Genomic DNA, 19098 nt, shown 5'->3' on the forward strand with positions numbered 1-19098 from the left:
AAAGAGCAGCAAGCAGATTTATCACTGACTCCACTCACCAGGTTTCTCCAGTTTTCTCACACATTCTAGGCAAGTGCTCAAGCCTCTAACTGAGAATGCCTTTGGATGACAGATCTGGCTGGGGAGGTGGTGATGGACCTGTCCACTAGCTACCCCTCTAGGGACCCCGACTATCAAAGCAAGGAGGACCTGAGGGAAAACAGGCAAAGGAAAAAAAAGAAAGAAAAAAAAAAAAAAAAATCAATGACTCTTCCAACCGTCCCCTCTCACTTNATTAAAAACAGGGCACAGTCCAATAATTAGAAGTTGCACACTGTTACTATATAGAAACCAGGTGCATGGTACAGTGCGGCTATAAAAATGGAAGCCTGCAGATCTGACGAGGAAGCCAAATCGTGTTTTTAGACAATTTTAGGAACCTGGCAATACTGTTGAAGCAAAATACTCAACACAGCAGGAAATGGACTGGGGGAGGGGAGGAAAAAAAATTCTATAACCAAATAAACATCTGATATTTCCTTTCCCTTTGAGAATAAATATAGTTAAGGTCACTTTTAGCCTTGGAACGGATATGTTTGCCTATGATGATCTTGCTAATGACTACACGATATCTGATGTCCTCTGCTAGGATTATAGTTTTTGAGAAAGCCATATTACAAGAGGCATCTACTGTAAATACCTATAACTTCCTTTTATGGCAACCACTATCGAATTCACTTGTCTTAAACAGTGAACAAGGGAAGATGGCCTCATGTTGCCTTTGCAATAATAGTATATGTTGAGGATCGAGTGGCTTTCAAGCAGCATGGTGGGTGTGAAAAATGTTTGCAGTTTAGATCATTCTGTTGCGTTTATGGGTTGGTGAGTCTGTAATGACATCGCCACACTGGGCTGAGGTACGCTTTCTAGTTCCACCATTGTCCAAGTGGAGTGCCATTTCTTCTGATATGAAAGTGTTCAAATCGACATCATGGAGTCCATTTCTCCTTCGACTAGCATTCGATCCACTGCTTACATGTGTAGGAGAGCCTGGGGTACTCGAACGCACGCTTATACTAGCCATTGCACCACTAAGACCTAGGAAGAAGAAAAGAGGTTTTAGAGTTGCTCCATTATTTAGCCCTCTTGAAAGCAACCCACTTTATTTTCCACGTTGTCACAGTGTCAAGGGGTATCTTGCCAATTTTCTCTGTAAGGGGTCACCAATGAGTGGTTTAGTTTTATTATTTTTTTATTGGCTTTGATGTGGGGCTTACAAGTAATACTACCAATATTTACGGTAGTTACACAATATTGGTAGCAATTACGGAAAGCTTACCATTTGTCAAGCACTGTGCTAGGTGTACAAATACTCCATCTCCTTTATTAGGTAGAAACTGTGCAATTTGCAGAGGTAGGACAGGAGGTGCTTATTTAAACAGGACATTTAGGTTTTCTAAAGCCACCACCCCAATAGATCTGTGCAAAGCACGTGTGTGTGGTGTGCATAGGGAAAGCAAGAAGTCATTTCCAGGCCTGAGAGGGCTTGGTCAACAACATCCCCTCCAGAAAAGATGAGTATCATCCAAAATAAACACATTGTCAAGCCTGAAAAGGTATCCTTGTTAAAAATTATGCTAGGGCATCACATACAAAGTGGGTGTGCTCAGGACAAATGGGTCTACACAAACACCCAAGGTCTGGGTTGTACTTAGTAGATTCCTTAGGAAAGCCCAATCAATGCTGTCTCTAGTCCTTCAGAAGGGAAGACAGTGGTAGGAACAGTTCTGGCTTTGCTTTCACATCATTAAATCGGAATATACCTAGCACTGGTCTTTGGAACTCATTCCTCAGAATCTTCAATTTAAGGAGCCAAAACTATATTCCACACCTAAATGTCCAGGAGAAACCTGTGAAAGGCACAAGTCGTGCCAGGACACTTTATAACCATGGTACTAAACTCAGAAACCTAGCACTGACAGTGGATTTTCCACCTTAAGAATTTCCCCTTCCACTCTCCTAGCCTCACCTAGGGATTCTGTCATTGCCTGATTGAATTTATAACATGATCGAGTGTAGCTGATGTTCCTGAAGAATAAGATTTCTTAGATTTTAAAATAAGCTTATTGTTTTGATTTGGTAGGAGTCCATTTTAATTTTGAACTCTGTAAAAATGTGGCTTAAACTTGAAAGTTGTGTTGAAAGAAGAATCCTCTGCCTCCTACCACATCAAATGTGCTTGAATTCCCCTTGATGTTGTTCGCTCTCTCTGAATCCTCTGTGGACAGTGCTTTCCACCCCATGGCCTCAACCACCTCCCATCTCTACCACCATTCAATGGTCCATGCCTCCCTGATAAGGGTAGCTTCCAACTTCCTGCTCCAGGGGCCTTTGCTCTTCTTTCTGCACTACTCCAACCAGTCCCCTTCAAGGTCTCGCCCAGAACATACACCTCTACAGACACTGGTGGAGGTCTGAGGAAATCTAAGTGTCCCTCTACCCTCTCAACCTTTCAAAGGCCAGCACCTGATTACAAAAAAAAAAAAAGAAGAAGAAGAAGAGGAGGAGGAGCACTAATACCCAAGTACCTTCCATGGTCAGGCACTATATTAAGTACTTTGAAATTTAATCTACAAAGTAACTCTATAACATGCAAATGAAAAACCAAGCTGAAAAAAGCCAGGTGCAGTGGCCCACACCTGTAATCTCAGAGACTAGGAGGCTGAGGCAGGAGAATATCAAGTATAAGGTCAGCCTCAGCAACTTAGTGAGACCCCCGCCTCAAAATAAAAAATAAAAAGGGCTGGGAGTATGACTCTGTAGTTAAGCACCCCTGGGTTTGATTCCTGGTTTGGGGAAAGTTTTATTTATAAAAGGTTAAGTTATCAACAATAAGCAAGAGCTGAGACCCCCTCCCAACTCAAGTGGAATCTATACTCCTATTGGCTTTTATTCTGGCCCTTCTTAAAGCCTAAATTGTTTCACCAAGAAAGTGGCTTCAGGGTCAAGGGCCAGCCTACCTTAGTAGACTCATCTCTCTGGTCAGTTTTCTCCCTCTCTGCCCTCTTTACCCACCCCAAAACTAGATGATTTACACACTGCCAGTCTCCTTGATTAGCAGCTCTTCCTCAAATTAGGCCTGTGTTGCTTATCAACATTTAGACCTGCTGCCTGAGGCCCAAGAAGCTCCTCCGGTTTCCTGCAGGCTGGTTCTCCTACCTCTCCTTTTCAGTCACTGGCTGGCTCCTCTTCCCTCCTGCTTCCAACTCTGCTCCTTCCTCAGCTGGCTCTGCTGGGTTCTCTTCTGCCCAACAGGCAGATAGGCAGGTGTCACCCAGGGGAGTTCCTCCACCCCTTAACCTACCCATAGGTACCAACCAGTGTTTTCCAAAGCTGGACCACAGGAGGAGACCCCTCTCCTGCCTCAGGGCCCACTATATTCCTAACTACCTTTAGGACATTTCACACTTCAAGAGAAACTGCACTCTCTCTTCCCAACCCACAGGCTTACTTGGAAGACAAAGAAAAGGAACATCCTGGGCTCTTCTTATATAGTACATTCAATCATCTCTGCCTATAGACAATCTTTTCATCTCCATCTAAAGGACTCGACACAGGACTAGGCATGGGCACAGAACACTGAATTCTGAAAAATAATAAACACCCCAAAGTTCAACCCTGCATTCTGTAATCTACTGATATCTGAAGCTCAGCTTTTGACCTCAGGGAATAAACCCAGACTGCTAGCTGACCATTTCATTTAAATCAATGCCACCACATTTAAAACTCAATTATCCAAGTTGTTGGCATTTTTAAAAAGTTAACACAGCCTGTTAGCTTCCTACAAAGAAGCTGTGCCTTCCTTTTTCCTAATCCCACAGCCCATAACTCACTACTAGAAGGTGCCCAGTACTCCTGTGATAACCTTCTCATACTTGTTCCATAATTGGGGAATTTGGAGATTTGGTAATAATCAGTCAACTTCAATAATTAAATCCAGGATAGCCTATACCATTTGAAACTAAAGAAAGAATTCACAAACTCCACTCCAATACCCTTTTAGTTATGGTCCTGTGAAATAATGACAATAGAAAAGGCTTATAAAACACTCCCATCAGAAGTAGACTTGGCTAGTCACTTTAAGCAAATTTATCTTGTTACAACTTCCCCATGAAAAAGAGGATACATTAAACATCAACTTGGCTAATTTGAAAATTCCCCAGTATTGTCTGGGAAATCATAAGCATTATTGGATATATGACCTAGAGTTTAAAAGCTCAAGTAAAATCACATGTGCAACATTACCTAATAGCTACTCTCAGCAGTGAAAATCTTTTTAAGTTTGACTGACTAATCTTCCCCAAAAAGATTTTAACACAGTGTCAAAAAAAAATTAAGATTAACAACCAAAAAATATATGCATTTTAAACAGCCCAAATTTTATTTTACAAACCAATGACAGCTACTGGAAGATGCTTAGGAAACCTTAGCTAAGCCACATAAACAATTAGGCCTATACAAGTACAGAAAATCTAAACATGCTTCAAAACTAAAACTAAGTTGTATGTCCTGAGGGCATACAACTTAATTTCTACCAAAAAACACACTTTTTCAAAAAGGCTATGGGAATATCAATTGACAAAAGCAGTAGAACAAGTAGCATGATTAGACAGAAAAGTCTCAATTGCTTAATACAAGATAAATAACTCAGTTTTAAAGGTTCTGCATCCATTTAAAATATTTAATGCAGGAATGGGATAAAAATGATTAGGATGATTTAATCAAACTTTGAAAACTCCCATTTGGAACTAAAACAAATTTACAGTCCAGGTTATAGGAATCCAAGTTACATGGCAAATTATTAAAAAGTAGCACAGAGCTATTATTGTCATACCAAGTTCATGCTTAGGGTAATAAGAAAATGCTGTTTGCAGAATTGATTACATTTAATTCCAGTTTCCCAGCACATTGTCACACACAGGCAGAGAAAGAGCAATTGCTGACCCAGTCAATCTCACTGCCTTGGTCCGCCAGCCAGGGGCTGAGGCTCCGTCTACACTCTCTATGGGGATCCCAGAGCCTCAGTCCCCTGTGAAGAAGGCTAGCCCTGGAGGTGAGAAGGCACACTGTTGATCCACAGGCACAGGTTCAGGGCCCTCAGCAGATCTGCTCCACCAGTGATATCTCCTGGAGAAAGGAGGATCTGAAATCCCCCAAACTGGAACAAAATGAGTAACATTCTACCTGGAAGCCCTAAGAAACTGGCATTCTTGCCTTGGAAAAGAACTGCACTGAGATGTGCAGCACGCCCTGTGCCCAAAGCTGTGTTCTGAAATGCCAGGCAAGCACTTGTAGCACTTGTAGTGTCAATGCAGTGTTTTAGATGTATCAGGAAGTTGAATCATTTAAAAAAGAATTCTACTAGGAAGATTCTGGTAATTTGAAGTAGATACCACTCCCCACCCCAATCTGTAAATTGTAATACTGAATTTTTATTGAAGTAAAGCACACTAAATCAAACCAGTTACAAAGATACATGTATCACACCAAGAAAACATTTTCAGTTATGCTGACAGCCCAAATGCTTTCCATTTTTCAGACAGTTTTTAATGCCATGGAAAAAAATGCTCACGACGTTAAAATGAAAAAAGCAAGATACAGTAGCATATATGCAGTATGATCTCAACTATGAAGTAATTTTCATATTTATACATTGAAAAAAGGACTGAAAGAAAATGCAAACATTTAACTGCATGTGGGACCACAAGGTACTGAATTTTTTTACTTTTTGGAAATTTTCAAATATCGTAAGATATTAAAATAAGTCAGAAAATGAGAAAATTGAACTCAGATATTAAACTGCTTCGTAACTACCAATAGATGACTATTAAATAAGTACTAGCTACATGAACTGGCTTACGCAATGCCACCCAGAATCCTTTTTCACTGCAATTAAAAAAAAAAAAAAAAAGGCCAACAAAATTTTATTGCTGGTTCAAAACAACCCTACTCCACTGATGTTGGAAACTGTTAGGTCTTACCTCCAGAAACTTCAGTGTTTAATAGCTAACCTTTTTCATAAGAAATTTTAATGCTATCTTAATTTTTCTTGTTCTTAGAGGCTGGTGTGAGGAAAAGACAATTTAGAAATCTCAACCTTCAGACAAAATTTAACTAAAGACTCCTTGAGATACTATAACTGATTTTAAGCAATTAAGAGACTGCTTTGATGCACTAATCTCCTATGTCTTAATTTACAAATCAGTTTTTTAGACACATTTTACTATTAAATAGCTGTCAACAGTTCTGTTATTTCAAAGATGCAGACTGTAACATTCAATAAGCATTCAATGAGAACCCGCCGTGCTCCACACACTGCTAGAGTGTGCGCTTCCTCAGAGAGCAGGACTGAAAGACGGATGGACAGAAACCCTCACTGGTCGCTTCTAACAGTCCTCAGCCACGCAACACTGTTGTAGTCTCTTCTATAATGGGATGTCAGTTTCAGAATCCTGAACCTAAACATCTGTGTTAGCTGTCAAGATAAATTTTTCAACATTTAGCTACATCAATGGAAGTGACAGGAATGTAGGGGATAGAGGGGACACAAAACAATTGATTAAATTTCTTAACATGTAATGAGTATAAATTGCCTAGGCAATTTTATCAGGAAATATTTGCTCTCACAAATCTGGTAACTTCCCTTCAAAATCTCACTGGCACACATGGGTCAAAGAATGTTTTAACAAAAACAAAAAGGTACAAAAACCTGTCCTCAAAGGAGAAAGAAAAGGTTCAGGTTGCCTAAATGCAGCTTTCCATAAACTCCAGGATAAAGCAAGCAGCCATTTTATGCTCTTAAGTTTGACAAACTGGGAATGTGCCTTACATTTTTTTTCCTGGGTAAAAATTCCTATCTGACCTTATACCCCTGAATCCAATTTCAAATGATTATATTTCCTATAGGACTCTATGTCCCACTGTTTTTCAGACCAAGGAACTGTCAAGCAACTTAATTCTCATGTAGCCTTGACTTTGTTAGGAAAATAAAAAACCATAACCCGGAAACAGAGCCTAAGACTTCCCAAGGCAATGACACTGTGCCTCAACCTGACTGAGTGCATAATAATTCAGACTGATACAATTCTATTAGGCCAGAAACTTCCGGAGATGAGTTTATCCCCTTTGCTACCCCAGCTCCAATAAACAAGAGTGCTTAGAGTTCGCTGTGCTCAGCCAATGCTGGGCTATAGAAAGAACTACACAATGACTGATATTCTTTTATCTGAGAAAAGCCACACTTTCTGCACAAGGATTTAACTGGAAAAATCAGAAGTTATTATACCAAATTCACAAACAAAACAAAGGGTTTTTAAGCACTTCATTAAAAGCTGCAGCCTTTGATTCTAACTCACAAAGTACTTTCTTTCTCAAAAGATATATTTCCTGAACTTGGTGTGGCTCAATGGTAGAGCACATGCTTGCTTGGCGCATCACAAGGGCCTGAGTCCAATCCCCAGCATAGCCAAAATAAAAAATTTAAAAAAAGAAAACATGCCATGCCAGGAGTCCCAGCACTTCGAGGCCGAGGGGCAGGAGGATCACTTGAGCCCAAGCTACGCAACACAGCAAGACTTAGTTTTTCAAAATTACATAGTAAAGAAAAAATAAGATACCTTTGCTTTTCTTGCTTTGACTTTTTTTTAATTCTCTAAGCACCATGCTAGCAAACACAGTAGCCCACTATACTGTAAATTTGCTTTCAACATGAGGGGAATTTAAAATTGAGAAGATGGTATCTTAAAGTCAAGTGCCAATGACAGCAATGGTCTCCACCTGTATCTATGGTAATCTCAGACCCTGCACTTTAGAGGCCTGTAAGTTTGAAATGATGCGGAATTTTAGAGGGACAGCCCAGGCCTAGTGGAGTCAATTCCAAATACTGAAATCAAGAATGTCATCAAACCCACTTCTGGGACTGAAACCAAATGTCTCAACTCCCATGTGGCAGTGTGAACTAGGGTCAGACACCTCAAAGACCACCTATGAGATGACGTAGGCTTTAAACAGTTACCAAGTGAGACGACTCAACCTCTCTGGCTCCACCTCCCAGAGTGCACACCTTCTCACTCTGACCCTTGCACAGGTCCCTGTGACAAGTGGAAACCTTAGGAAATCAGACTCCAGCCTAAGCCTTTCCACCAAGCACTGGCTAGGGCAAGTCAACTCAGAGCCTCTCCATCAGAAAGAGAATATAACCAACTCACCAGCTCATCTATGTGGAACAAGCTCAAGATCTTAGCATGTCATGTTCAAGAACTAACAATACAAAGATCTAACTTTCTTTCTAGAGTACTAACTAACAGGCTAAGGATCTTATTCTCTCAAAGGCCACTAAGAAAAGAGATCATGGCCCTAGGTCTATGCCTGAGGTTCACTATAAAGGGCAGTGAACACTCATGCCAGGACACAACTAGAGCTAATCAGCAAGCCTCTTTCCTAAAGGCAAAACAGCATCGTGATAGATTAGGTGACTTGACTAGTTCTCCTCCTACACCACACCTTATAGTGTATCGCCATCACAAATGAGACTGGTTTTGAGAGATTAAGGCCAAGATTATGTGGGGATGATGGCCTCTATACAAGCCTGTGTGCTCTTCCAACCGTCCCCTCTCACTTAGGTCATCAACTCCCATCCTCTACAGCACACTTGATAATGAAGGGTGTTCAAAGGCAGTTCCCAGTTCCCATGAGAACTAACCCAACAATTACCTGCTTTACTTGCTTGTCATGGACCGGCTCTCCAAGCAACTATAAACATAACAGAATTCTTAAGACATAAGAACTTCCCCTGACTCAAAAGAGTAAGAAAACATGTACAACATGAAAGCATCAAGCAACAAATTCTAGTCAATGTTGAAAAAAGATTGTTATTGTAACACCAATAAGCTCAAACTAACTTTCTAAAAACATTTTTAGGACAGGCTAGCTGACAGTCAAAGTTGCCTGTTAAGTTCTTAGCTTACATACTATTTCAACATTTCTAGAGCAAGTGTTTACTATAATAGACAAAAAAAGACAATGTATCTGGACCTAAACCTAAATGTGAAAATGGGTCCACAGGCACACTCTTAACCATTTTTCCAAAGAAATATGTTTAAACGGCTTTACCATGCAGAGCTATGGCTTCCCGGAAGGGTTGCAAATCAGTCTCTACAGATGAGCTAGTTTCCGTTGAAGTAGCTCGGTTAGGGGACACTACAGTCAGTCTTGGGGGAGCTCTAGAGTTTCGTGGTGGAGGAACCTTTCCACACAGGAAGCTGATCAAATCTTCTCTACGAATAGTTCTTCTGCGTTTTTTAACCCAAGCCAGCACATCCTTATTGCGTCGCTGATAGCCAATCTGAATTCCAATATCAAAACTTCGCTGATGGGTATCCACACTTTCTATTAGGGAAAAAAGAAAAAAGACACATGATAATCGTTAGAGCCATACTATATTCCCATCTAAAGGAAACTTTTAATAAGTTAACCAAATGAATTATGAACTATGAGCCCTCTTAACCCATAAATAATCTAATAATCAGAAATGTTTTGTCAGTCACTCTAGAATGTTATACATGTTTTCTCACACATTCTAGGCAAGTGCTCTGAAGGTACATCCCAGCCCTAAATGTAGTCTAAGTGTTCAAAATTCAGAATTCATACATAATCATAGTTTCTTTTCCTTTAAAAAAAAATTTTAGAAATATTTAGTCAAACTACCTAAAATAACTTACTTAGCCTAGTTTAGTTTAATAGTACCAACAATAGCTAAATTATCAGATGTTTATTAGTACTTAGTTTCACATGAGAAAGGTAATAAATCTACTTTGAGACAGGTACTACTATCCCCTTACTCCAAGAGGAAATTGAAGTATTCAAGGTAACTCCTTCAAGGTCACAGTACACACAGAAGAGCTAGAATTTTGCTCCAAAGTCTATGAGACCATTACCACTAAGTTAAATTGCTCTCCTTCAGAAGAGCAAATCCTCAGCCAGGAGCTGTGACACATAACCCAGCAACCTTGAAGACTGAGGGGCAGGAGGATCACAAATTCAAGGCCAGTCCACAACTCAGCAAGCCCCTATTCTCAAAATAAGAGGGATTAGGGGTGTAACTCCCTGGGTAAAGCACCTCTGGGATCAATCCTCAGGGCGCGCGCGCACACACACACACACACACACACACACGTGGATTCTCATGAAATGTTGGTGGCATCAGATGCCTAAATATCACATGTAACTTGAGATGTACCCCAACTGGAAGGGTTAGCACAGGCTGCAGCAAACGGTTTAGAAAGATGAAGGGAAAATTAATTCTGTAGTTTTATTCTACACCAAACAGGAGGGCTGGGGTTGTGGCTCAGAGGTAGAGCGCTCACCTAGCATGCGTGAGGCACTAAGTTCAATCCTCAGCACCACATAAAAATAAGGATAATAAAAAATTAAAAAATAAAACAAGAGCGGTTGGAAATAAGAAGCTTCATTAATTGCTGTGGTATATTTTCATCCTTCTTCCAATTCCCAGTAGCTTAATTCACAATCATTACCTTGCCTTAAAATTCCCAATCTTAACTCCTCATAAGAGGAACCTGAATCTAATGAAAAACTCCCTGCCCTTTAGTGGTTTTATCTAGTTGACAAAAATGTTTGAAAATTCAAGTCACTGCAATTTACTTTTAGTTGGCTGCTGAGCTAGCACAAAATCACTTGCATGTCTTTAAATAACACTGAACAAGATTGGCTCCTTTATCCCTGAACCTTCTGTAAAAGCAACAAGACACATTCTCTACTACCATTCCTAGCTTCAATTATTTTAATTCTATATCTGCTACATCTAGGGTAGAGTCTGAAAGGAAAAGCAACACACAATGAACAGCCATGTCCCAGAAAAATGGACAATAATCAAGACATCACAGAGGATAGGCTCCCAAGCTCAACGAACATGAACTATTAAAAAAGAAAGGACTAGGAGTACAGTTCAGTGGTACAGTGTGTGCTCAACAAGTACAAAGCCCTGGGTTCCATCCTCAGTACCACCACACCCTCAAAAAAAAAAAAAAAAAAAGTAAGATGACAAGAGTGTGGCAAAACAAGCAGAACTGTTTGTTAACAAGGCCTAGCCCTTAGCAGATGACCAACCTTTAATTCTGAAGATCAACAAGAAAATGAAGAGGCTGTCCATGGGAGGATTCTTCTTTATACTTCAAAATGAAAAGGACCAGGACTAGAATTCAACATCCACTGAGAACTTGTGGTATACAACACTATTTTCACATCTCACTTACCCCTCCATCGCTGAGAAGGCAATTAGCCCAATTCTGCATATATAAGTAGCCCTAGAGTTAAGTCATTTCTACAGTGTCTCTGCTAGAATAGTGGCTTGACACAGTAATAATTGCTCATTTCACCACTCACAAAGCAGACTGAACTCCATTTCAAAGGGAAACAGCTACGAGGGCAAAACACCACCTTCTCATCTCTTGGAGAAACGACTTACAGGAAAGCCAACCTTAAGATGGATGGATGAACCTATCATGACCTTGGAAAGCTGTATCTAGTCCTCAAAAAATTTTCAAAGAGCTGGAGTCATTTAAAGGAAATCAAATCATTGAGCAAGCTAAGCCTATCCCAGGCACCCACAGAAAGATATATTTAAAAAAAAAAAAAAAATAGGCAAACAGAAATAGTCAGGTTTTTACAAACCTGCTCTACCCAAAACTGTTTTCAATCAATCTTATAACTTTTCATTTCTGCCTCCCAATAGTGAGAAAACTATCTTTCAAGAACTAAACAAAAGCTAAGTATGGTAGCACACACCTGTAATCCCCAATACTCAGAAAGCTTAAGCAGAAGAATCCAAAAGTTCAAGGTCAGCCTGGCATTTAGTGAACAGGCACCACCATGATGGCAGACACCTGTTAATTCAGCAATTTGGGAGATGAAGGCAGAAAGATTGCAGGTTCGAGGCCAGCCTCAGCAACTTAGCAAAGCCCTAAAGAAACTTAGTGAGACTGTATCAAAATAAAATAAAAAGGCTGGGGTTGTAGCTCAGTTTTTAGTGTTTCTGGATTAAATCCCTCGTACAAAAAAATAAATAAGGCTGAGGACACATAGCTCAGAGGAGTAGAGCACCCCTGGGTTCAAACTCCATTTAAAAAAAAAAAAAAAGGAGATAGGCCCAGAATTGGAAAAAAATGGAAGAACTGATGCATGAAAAAGAGGAAGAGAGCCTAAGCTTGATACAAAGCTTGATCAAAGGGAGGGGGTCACATGAGATGGTTTTAAAGACCAGTCCTAGGAACAAAGGGCTTGACCAAGTTTTTGGACTCTTCTGATTAAGGACACAAGTCCCAGCAGGGCTAGGGGATGCAGCTCAGTGATAGAGCTTTTTGCCAGCAATACAAACACACACACACACACACACACACACACACCCCAAAATATAAAGTCCCAACTGACAGATGCAGGGCTGATGCTCTCATCATAGGTTTTGAACAACACTGGAAAACACACTATCACTAGCAGCCTGGTTTAGAAATCAACAAGTTTTGAACTTCTTTAAGAAATTATGCAGATGACTAGGTGCAGTGAGGCACACCTATAATGTAAGAATTGCAAGTTCAAAACCAGCCTAAGCATCTTAACAAGGCCCTGCCTCAAAATGAAAAATAAAAAAGACTGGGTATGTGGCTCAGTGCCAAATGGCCCCCTGATTTCAATCCCTGGTACCAAAAATCTAAATAATAATAAAGTAGAATAAATAAATCATGCAGTTAACCAATCATTGCACCAAAATTTTTGACCAAGTCTCAACATTTGAACTGTTTGAAAAAGAATTTAATAAAAATCAGTCATTCATAGACTAGAAGGAAGAGAAAAATCAGACAATATTTAGTCTTTTTTTTGTGTGTGTGGGTACCAGGGATTGAACCCAGGAGCACTCTACCACTGAGCCAAATCCCCAGCCCTATTTTGTATTTTATTTAGAAACAGGGTCTGAGTTGCTTAGCGCCTCACTGTTGCTAAGGCTGACTCTGAACTTGCAATCCTCCTGCCTCAGCCTCTCGAACCACTGGGATTACATGACCAGCTAATATTTAAGGTTCTAGGTACATGCTTTTGCTCTATTTAGGCTTAACTTGGTTTGGCAGCACTAACAGCATATTCTGAAAGCCAAGCCCAATCACTTTACCACCTAAATTAATCAAACCTGGTTATTTCCCCTAAATAGAATGTCTCCTGTTGGTTCTAGAGCATTTAAAATAGTTGTTTTTAAGCCAGGCGTCGTGGTGCACACCTGTAATCCCATTGGCTCGGGAAGCTGAGGCAGGAGGATGTTCAAAGCCAGCCTCAACAAAAGCAAGAGGCTAAGCAATTCAGTGAGACCCTGTCTCTAAATAAAATACAAAATAGAACTGGGGATGTGGTTCAATGGTCAAATGTCCCCGAGTTCAATACCTGGTAGCACCCCCCCCCCCCCAAAAAAAAGTTGTGTTTAGGTAGCTTCCTGAAGACTCAGAAAGCACTGGCACTGGACACCCAAATTCTAAGCGCAGACACTTCAGGACCCTGGCCCAAAAAAGCAAAGGACAGAAACCATACATCAGTCTTGTATCCAACCTATTTTACCAAATCCAAAGCCACTGTGGAAAAGAGCCATAAACTCAAACTTTAGGTGAATATCCAAGGGTATCAAAATGTCAATCTAACCTTTAACACCACATCGATCTCCTTAAAACAAACAAGAAACTGATTTATACAACAGTCACAGGATATGTCCAACTTTTTATTAATGTTTCATATAAGAAGTTGAATAGGAACAAGGGATTTCAGAACTCTTCCCACAACTGCAGGAGGATGGAGTAGGGGCAGAGTGCACACAATCTCATTATTCTCAGGTGAATATCAACTGCAGCACTTTCTTACATTGATATATAGACAAATTCAGTTGGAGCAGGGGATCAAACCCAGGGCATGGAGCATGCTAAGCATGCATTTTACAAAGCTTTAATGTTTTTTGATACAAAACTTTATGTGGGACTGGGGTTGTGGCTCAGTAGTAGAACACATGCCTAGCATGTGAGAGGCACTGGGTTCGATTCTTAGCACCGCATATAAACAAAATAAAGGTCCATTGAGAACTTAAAAAAAAAAGAACTTCACCTAAGACAATCCAAGAAGGTAATCCAATATCATAAACAATAAACGAGGCTCAAAAGGCCTTTTCCAAAGTTGGGCAAATGGCAGAGTTCCTTCAACCTGTTCTTCTCCCCAGCAAAATAAAAAGCTATCTCTCATTTTCCTTAGAGAATCTACAAACAACAGCATACTGCTGGTATACGTCTAAGGAAAACTACCGACTACAAAATATTTCCCTTTAATTAAACTTATACTATCAATCCAGTCTAGGGAGTGTGAGGGGAATGTAATGCTTCATTAGGAACCTGAAGGTCTGAGTCAAAACCAAAATAAAACTTTTTCCAACTGTAATGCAAAATTACACACTACCTTCTCCATTCTTTTACATTTACTTCATCTTCACCTGGCATGCAGAACAAAGGACAAAAACAGGGGAGAATCAGAGCAGCCATGGATTGTTGCCTGCCTGGCCTCCAATCCCTGTTCTCCCCCTTTCGATCCCCCTACCTCAGCCCCACAAGTAGCTGGGGATCACAGCCATGCATGCACCACCCTTCTGGCAGAGATTAAATTTCTAACCATAGTCTACACTGAAGTATTATGAACAGTCTCAAAGCTCAATAATAAGTTTTTGCCAAGAAATGTCACAAACCAGTGCCATCTATCTCCCTGACCGTTTACAGTCACCCACCAGCTGGCCCACAAATTTACATTTCTGTTCACCATAGACCTTTTAGTTCAAAAGGGCCACATTTGAATTAGAACACCCTATTAGAGGACTTGGATGTACATCACACTCTTTTTCTCACCTGTTAGTTCTATTTATGTTTGTCCCTTTTAGGAAAAGACGATAAAGGAGGAACAAACATACTATAAACCTTATTCCAACATGAGAAAAAAAAAATCTGAAGACAAAATAAACCTCCCTTCATGTTAATCACTGCTCAACATGAGAAACATCTGAGAAATAGTTAAAACTTTACTACCAATACAATCAACACTTGGGCCCTCACTATATACCAAGGACAGAACTAAGAGCTATAATTTATGGGTACCTACCCCCACTTATATTAAGATGACTGATAGACACAATGGTGAAACACCTGGCTCAATTATCTGTCTCCAGGACTACACACACCTAAGCACAGGGCCAAGACATGAACTCATATAATCTGGTGTAGACTCCAAGATTCTGACAATAAAGCTAACCCTTACTGCCAGAGCACAAGACACCTGGGGGTAAATGACATTAAAGAAGATACCCAGAAACATCTTTTCTTTTCCTTTCCTAGGAACATCTTTTAGTAAGTACAGGATCGAGAGAAAGCTCTCAATGGATGTCACAGGGCTCTAGTCAACCAATGCTTCAAACACACTTTCAAAATGTAAAGACCAAGAAAACAATAATCAAGAAAAAAACAATAAAAAGCTGAGAAAGAACAATGAGGGAAGCAACTCTATGGAATGTGATCAAACATTGGCTCCCAAGTCAGGCTGCTCTGGGAGGCTACTTAGCAGGGCCTTGCCTGAAGGACAACCATCAGTCCATATCTAGGGAACAAAACAAGCAGCTCCAAACTAAATGAATTCACAACGAGATAAAGAGAACACTTTCCTAACAAAGAATCAGAGACAGAAGAAATAAAGAGGTAGACTGAGAAGCAAACACAGGGCTGGGGTGTAGCTCAGCATTAAAGCACTTGGCTGTCATGCTCAAAGCCCTGGGTTCCCTCTTCAGTTCAGGGGCAAAAAAAAAGCAAACATAGGCTTGGCCAAGATAAGCATAAACACTGGCTAGATTAAAACCAACTCAGTTACTTCTACTTCCCTCTTTATCAGCAGACATTAAAAAACATACTAAGTCAGGGACTCAATGATATTGAAGAAACTTGATCCTCTGGATTTTTAAAGCCAAAAACCAAAAGTCAGAATTTTCCTTCCCTTCCTTAACAAATGAAACCAAAGTTTGCCCCTACCATCTGGAGGACAATGCACTCATTTACTGAATTCTGTCCTCAATGAGGGGACACCACCAACTTCTTTTTCCAAATCCTTGCAGCCACATTCCAATCAAATCAAGCAACAAAAGTTTAACTTTTCAAAATCCTACTGGCAATTAAAAGAGACCCTCTGCTAGGTTTTTAACCTCAATTATGACACTCCTACATGCTCACTGTAGGAGTTATCAAGAAACTGGAAGAAGCTGGTCCAAGTGTCAAACTCCTCACACTGCAAAATGAGCCAGTTTTAGTTTGCCAGATAAATATTTAATTATACAAAATTTAGGAGTCCTGCCCACTTAAAGGATTTCCTAAAATCCCCAAGTTAAATATTTCATTTAAATTACCACTATTTAATGCTGCATGCACTTGTAACACTACCCTGCTAATTTTATTGGTTCTATATAAGGTACCTGATTATCCCCAAAGTTGTATGCCTGTTCTCTAAGACCACACCCTGTAGAAGAAAAGGTGTAAGCATCTGCAGAGTCTCATCCACTCTTCTGGCAACAAACAGGAAAAAAGATGCTGCTACACTTCCAAATTCCACTAAATACAATATATCTATTCCTGTTAGGTAAAAAAGGGATGTTTCCTTTTATGGAACAGGATACAATCCAGGAACCACGTGGGTTATTTAAAATAAAATTAATGTCCCTTAAAATTTCTGAACAAAAAACTAGTAAATTAGAAGCTCTTTCAAATGAAGTAATCAAATTAAGAATTATTTCAGAGTCCAACCTCTGAGCCCCTCTTCTTTATAGTTAGCACTAGCAGGGGGCATGGTGGCACATCCTATAATCCCAGCAACTCCAGAGGCTGAGGCAGGAGGATTCAAAACTAAAAATTAGTCTGGGCAGCTTAGTGAAATCCTTTCTCAGACTAAACCAAAATAAGTACCAACAAATTAAAAAAAAAAAAAAAAAAAGTGAATAATAAGCTTTAAAGAAAACTGCTAGCTATAGTCCTAGAGGTATACATCCTATCAGTATACAACACCACCAAAACCAGAGAATATTTGTATTTATAGGTCTTATCTAAGAGCCTTGCCTTCCTCTTCAAGCAAAATGTTAACTGAAACAAAAAGCTAGACCATGTAAGGTACCCCCAATACAACACACTATTCAGCCATTAAAAAGTAGTTGCAATGTGCACTCATTTGATACAGCTCAAAAACATTAGGTTAAGTGGAAGAAACCAGACACAAAATAATAAATTATACGGCTGTTAAGGGGAAACTACACAAATCTACACAGCAATCACATCAGTGGGTGCCTGGATCTGGGGTGGGGAAAATTCTTTCTATTTGTTAGTAATCCATATTTGCTCAAGTGAAACTATACACCTAAACAAATGATTTTACTGTATGTAAACTGTACTCCAAGAAACTCAAGTTTTTAAAAAATTGAGTTTTAGTGTATATTTTTCAAATTCCCTTTCCAAATAAAACCAACAGCCATTTCAAAAAGAACACCAAAGATCCTGAAGCATTGATGGATGTTAAAAAGCAATTTATTCAGTAATCAAAATTGATGAAACTCAGCTACCTAAAAACCAAAGTTGACTACCAAGGCACCATTTAAACTGTTTCCTTTTTCTGTATAAGGCTAGACTATTAGTTCCTCATTCCCTAAAATTAACATTCTTACTGACCAGTTTCAGTTAAGAGCTCTCAAAATTACTGTCCCCCGGAACTGCAATGTCTACTAAAGAAATCTCACAATAAGGGATTTCATCCTACAAAATGCTGCCACTTGAGCCTTCTAACACAAAAATAAGAATCTGAGAATAAGGAGGTAGTCCACACTTGTTTCAGCCTATTATCTTTTTAAATGCACTAAATTCCATTACTGTTTGAAAACATGCAATTTCATTACATTTTCATTAAGATTAACTGTTAATGCCAAATCCTTTTTCCACAGAAAATATGCCAAAAATCAAACCCGAATTTCCAAATCTTCTGTATCTTTAATGCACAACATCTAAAGCCATTGTCAGGAGAGCACAATGGGCAGAAAAATTCACTTACATACCTTCATTTCTTCAAAGGGGGAAAATGTACTTCAGAAAAACAGCACCATAAAACACAAAGCTATTAAAAACTGATCACAGATTTCCTGCCAACAATTCACAGACACAAGGTAGTTTTAAAGAAAAATACCTGATAAATTGCTAGCATGTAAATAAGCACAGGCAGAGTCCAATTAGCACGTTTTCATAGCACTTAAATGCCAAAACTACCTTGCTCTAAATTGCTCAAGAATCTTTCCCGGGGTGGTCCCACTTCTCTGTTTAAAAAACAAACAAAAAAAAAATCTTTTCTTCCCTTGTTGAATTTTGTCTTAATCTGTGTTCCAGCTCAGGGCTTCACAAACTCACGACTGAGTCTGGGAGCTAGGCAGTCCTAGCTGCACGGCGAGGGGCTGCCTTGGGCACTGCGCGGAAACCCTGCAGCACCCTCTCACAATCAAAAACGTCCCCAGGTGTTGCCATATGTCCCCAGGGGACCGGGAAGGCGTCGGGGGGTATCAAAACCGCCTGCAGTCGCTCTAGGACACCACCGAGATTCTCAAGTTGCAAGGTGCTCGCGGCTGCGGAACCTCCCTGGGAACGCGGGACACACGCCCGCCGCGGGCCGCCCTTCCCCTCAACCGGCAATGCAGCAAGGTTATCTTTACCTTTGTAGAGGTTGGTGACGGCGGTGGCTGCGTTTTGGAAGGGGACCCAGAGAGAAAGTCCTGGCTGCTGACACACTCGGTCTGGAAACGATAAACCAAAACAAAAACAAAAAGGACGAAAGAAAACGAAAAGAAACGCACGCACAAGGACACAGAGACAGACAGAGACAGGGAGAGAGAATGTTATTTGGCCGTCAATCACTCCGAACGGCCATATTAGGCTTCGCCATTTTGTCCGGGGTTTCGGGATCCCGGGC

The 19098-nt window shown here is 40.1% G+C and overlaps 1 protein-coding gene across 1 annotated transcript; it reads right to left on the reverse strand.

The window, feature by feature from the left end:
• Positions 1 to 377: 377 nt before the first annotated feature.
• Positions 378 to 19094, reverse strand: CUNH16orf72 (chromosome unknown C16orf72 homolog; the record flags this gene model as incomplete). Its single annotated transcript, XM_015490584.2, has 3 exons — positions 378 to 1077; positions 9151 to 9426; positions 18842 to 19094. Coding segments are annotated over 3 exons (774 nt in total), but the record flags the coding sequence as incomplete, so codon positions are not given.
• Positions 19095 to 19098: the final 4 nt, after the last annotated feature.

Source organism: Marmota marmota, unplaced genomic scaffold (assembly GCF_001458135.2).
Source record: "Marmota marmota marmota unplaced genomic scaffold, marMar, whole genome shotgun sequence".
In the NCBI taxonomy this organism is placed as follows: Eukaryota; Metazoa; Chordata; class Mammalia; order Rodentia; family Sciuridae; genus Marmota; species Marmota marmota.